Source organism: Vitis vinifera, chromosome 15 (assembly GCF_030704535.1).
Source record: "Vitis vinifera cultivar Pinot Noir 40024 chromosome 15, ASM3070453v1".
NCBI classification, from domain to species: domain Eukaryota; kingdom Viridiplantae; phylum Streptophyta; class Magnoliopsida; order Vitales; family Vitaceae; genus Vitis; species Vitis vinifera.
Window position 1 is genome coordinate 3,841,097 of NC_081819.1, and position 2,993 is coordinate 3,844,089.

Consider the following 2,993-nt stretch of genomic DNA (forward strand, 5'->3'; position numbering starts at 1 on the left):
CTGGCGTAAAGAGGGAACTGATATATGTAAGGTGAGTACCTTCTTCCAAAATTTGGATCGTCTGCAAGGGATCCGCTGCCGGGGGATCTTTGTCCGCCAGACTCAATAATTGCTATTGGTCAAGTGCGTGGGTGGACTCAAGGAGGGGTTTATCTTCCTGGCTGGTCCTTACTTCTTGTGCTATTTGATAGCATTGGCGAGCGGCTAACTGGCTACCGTATAGGTCGATTTGCCCATCCTCAGTAAGAAAGCTTACCATTTGATGATACGTAGAGGGGATGACTTTCATGTAGTGCAGCCATGTGCGCCCCAAGATGACACTGAAGAGTGATAAATCTTGTACCACCGAAAATTGTACTACGTTGAGAGTGATTGGGCCAGCTTGGACCGGCAATACAATATCTCCCAAGGAAGTAGTTTCCGCTCCGTTGAATCCGGACAAAATTCGCCTAGGGTTTTCGAGGCCTGTTAGATTGCGTCCCATGTGGCTAATTACCGATGCTTATACAAGATCGACCGAGCTGCCTGGGTCAACTAGGATGCGTCTCATGTCGAAGCCTCCCATCTCTAGGGACAGGATGAGGGCGTCGCGGTGCGGCTGCAATATCCGTGTGGGGTCTACTAGTGGGAAAATGATTGTCCCATCTATGGGGCGAGGGCCCCCCCAGTTATCCCAGGCTGTATGGAGTTGACGCGTTCACGCACCGATGCTGCCCGCAACAGCCTCTGTCTCTTTCGTTTGGAGTCGTATTCCTCGTCCAATGGACCTCCGTTGATATAGTTTATAATGGCTTTGGGGGCAGCTGGAACCCTGGGGGTTCTAGAGTTGTGACTTCAGGAAGCGTCTCTACCTCTGGCATCTGAGCGGAGGTATTGCTTCAAATGTCCCGCCCTTATGAGCTTTTCGACCAAATAATGGAGGCTTCTGCACGTCTCCGTTGTGTGACCATGCTCCTTATGGTAGGCACATTTTTTACTATGATCCCAATTGGATGGGTCCGCTCTGAGGAGTTCAGGCCACCTGAAGTTAGACATGTCTTGGATCATAGGGAGAAGCTTTTCATAGGATATGGAAAGAGATGTGAGGGGCGGCTTTTCCGGGCAGCTTTGTTCTTCCTGCCTTTGACCGGATGGCCTTGGCCGGTCCTGAAGTTTGGCACTTCTTTCCGCACCACTTCTGGATGCCTGTCCGGCAACCAAGATTTGCTGGGTGGCTGCTCGCACGTCATCTTCGAGCATTGAATATTTGCTCGCATGCCAGAACAAGTCGTCCATTGTCGTAGGAGGCTTCTTAGCTAGCGATTTGAAGAATGGGGTGCCTGGACAGATGCTTCGCTTGAAGATCTGTAGGACAACATCCATGCTGTAAGCCTCTAGTTGTAACACGGCTTGACCAAACCGCTTCACGAACTCCCTCAAAGACTCGTTCTCTTGCATTTTTATGTTTTGTAGAGTGCTGATGTTCTGTTTATGTCGAGCGGAGCATAAGTATTGTCCCACAAAAGCTTCCAACAGGTCCCTGAAATTACCAACAGAGTTAGGGGGTAGACGGTGAAACCATGAGAGAGCCTGCCCTTGTAGGCTGGCGAGGATTACTTTGCATAGTAGCGCGTCGTTGCCTATATCGAGAGTCATGAGCTGTCGATAATGCATGATATGGTCGAAGGGGTCGCTAAACCCATCGTACGTGGAGAATTTAGGCACGAGAAATCCCCTTGGGGGGTCGTAATGAATAATATGCGAGCAAAAAGGCGTGGAGAACATGTCATCCAGTCTTTGCTGATAGAGCTAGTGGGTGGCTCGCTTGGGTGGTTTCTTCTAGCTTGGCGTACCGCTTGGTGCGGGAAGACGTTCTGCACCATGGGAGTGACCAGGGGGTCAGGGTGCGCTCCCTAGGTTGTGGCTACTAGCGGCCTTGTCTTCCCAGGTTCTTGTGGGCCTAGCCTCGCGCGCATCGCGTCTGACAACTGGGGTCTTTTGTCACGTTGTCTTTTTGACAAGAGACGAGTAGAGTCTGAACTTTCCTCTTGGGGAGTTTGATGCATGGGCGTGTGTCGCTCTTGTGGCCTAATGTTGCATGTCTTGGGGATGGCCCTCGCAGTCCCAGGGTATATTGACTCTGGGTCAGGCCTTGAGTTTGCTTCCTGGCCTCTTGAGCGTTGACCACGAGAAGGCCCCGTCGATGAAGCCTGGATGCGCAACACAACGTTTTCTTCTTTCAATCTCGCTGTCTCCTGGAGGAGAGCCTGCATTTGTCGCTTGCTTTCCAACTGTTTTCTCTCGATGGCTTGGCGCCATTCGAAATAATCTTCTTCTCCCCTAGCAGACGAGCAGCTTCTGGAAGGTGTGGACATCTTTGCCAGTGACTGAATCAGAGATTTCCCACAGACGACGCCAATGTTGATGCCTTACATCCCAATGATCCACGTAGTTGCCAAGTGGACGCACGCTTTCAACCCAGATTGAGTTCTGGTTCAGTCTTCCCTGCAAAAGATGTCCGGACAGGGTGTCCGGACACACCCTCCGATGGTTTTGTTAGCCATGGCATGAGAGATTAAGTTGTCGGCCTTTTTTAGGGATAACAAGCTTACCTTCCTCCTTGTGTAAAGGCCCTTTTATATAGTGTCAGAAGCTCTGCCTCCCTCTTTAATGGTGGAAAGACTTTTTGGCTCGTCATGATGCCTCTAGGTGGAGGCAGGGCCATCATTACCCTACGGGCGGCTGTCAGAGATCGTGGGAGGCGACTTGCAATCGCTCCTGTCCTTTCGCTCTGCAGGCGGCATAACGTGGGCTATGGCAGGCTGTCGGAATGACGTAGCAAGGCTTGCTCACTTCAGTCAATGATCCGGACAGCATATCAGGATAGGACATGCTATCGCCCGGGCGTGACGTTGCCGAGTGCCGTGTGCTTCTCCCTGAGGGAGTCCGGATAGGGGAGCGCGCCACGTGTCATCAGGTGGAGGGGTCCCTACAATATCATATTTTAGCATATT

The 2,993-nt window shown here is 51.5% G+C and overlaps 1 protein-coding gene across 1 annotated transcript; it reads right to left on the reverse strand.

Annotated features, from left to right (window-relative positions):
- Positions 1-834: 834 nt before the first annotated feature.
- On the reverse strand, positions 835-1,764 carry LOC104881735 (uncharacterized). The gene has a single exon (XM_010662904.1). The coding sequence runs from the start codon at positions 1,762-1,764 to the stop codon at positions 835-837; it is 930 nt and encodes a 309-aa protein (XP_010661206.1).
- Positions 1,765-2,993: the final 1,229 nt, after the last annotated feature.

Excerpts from the sequence above, each read along its gene's own strand:
- LOC104881735 (XM_010662904.1), bottom strand. The coding sequence starts at position 1,764 with ATGTTCTCCACGCCTTTTTGCTCGCATATTATTCATTACGACCCCCCA.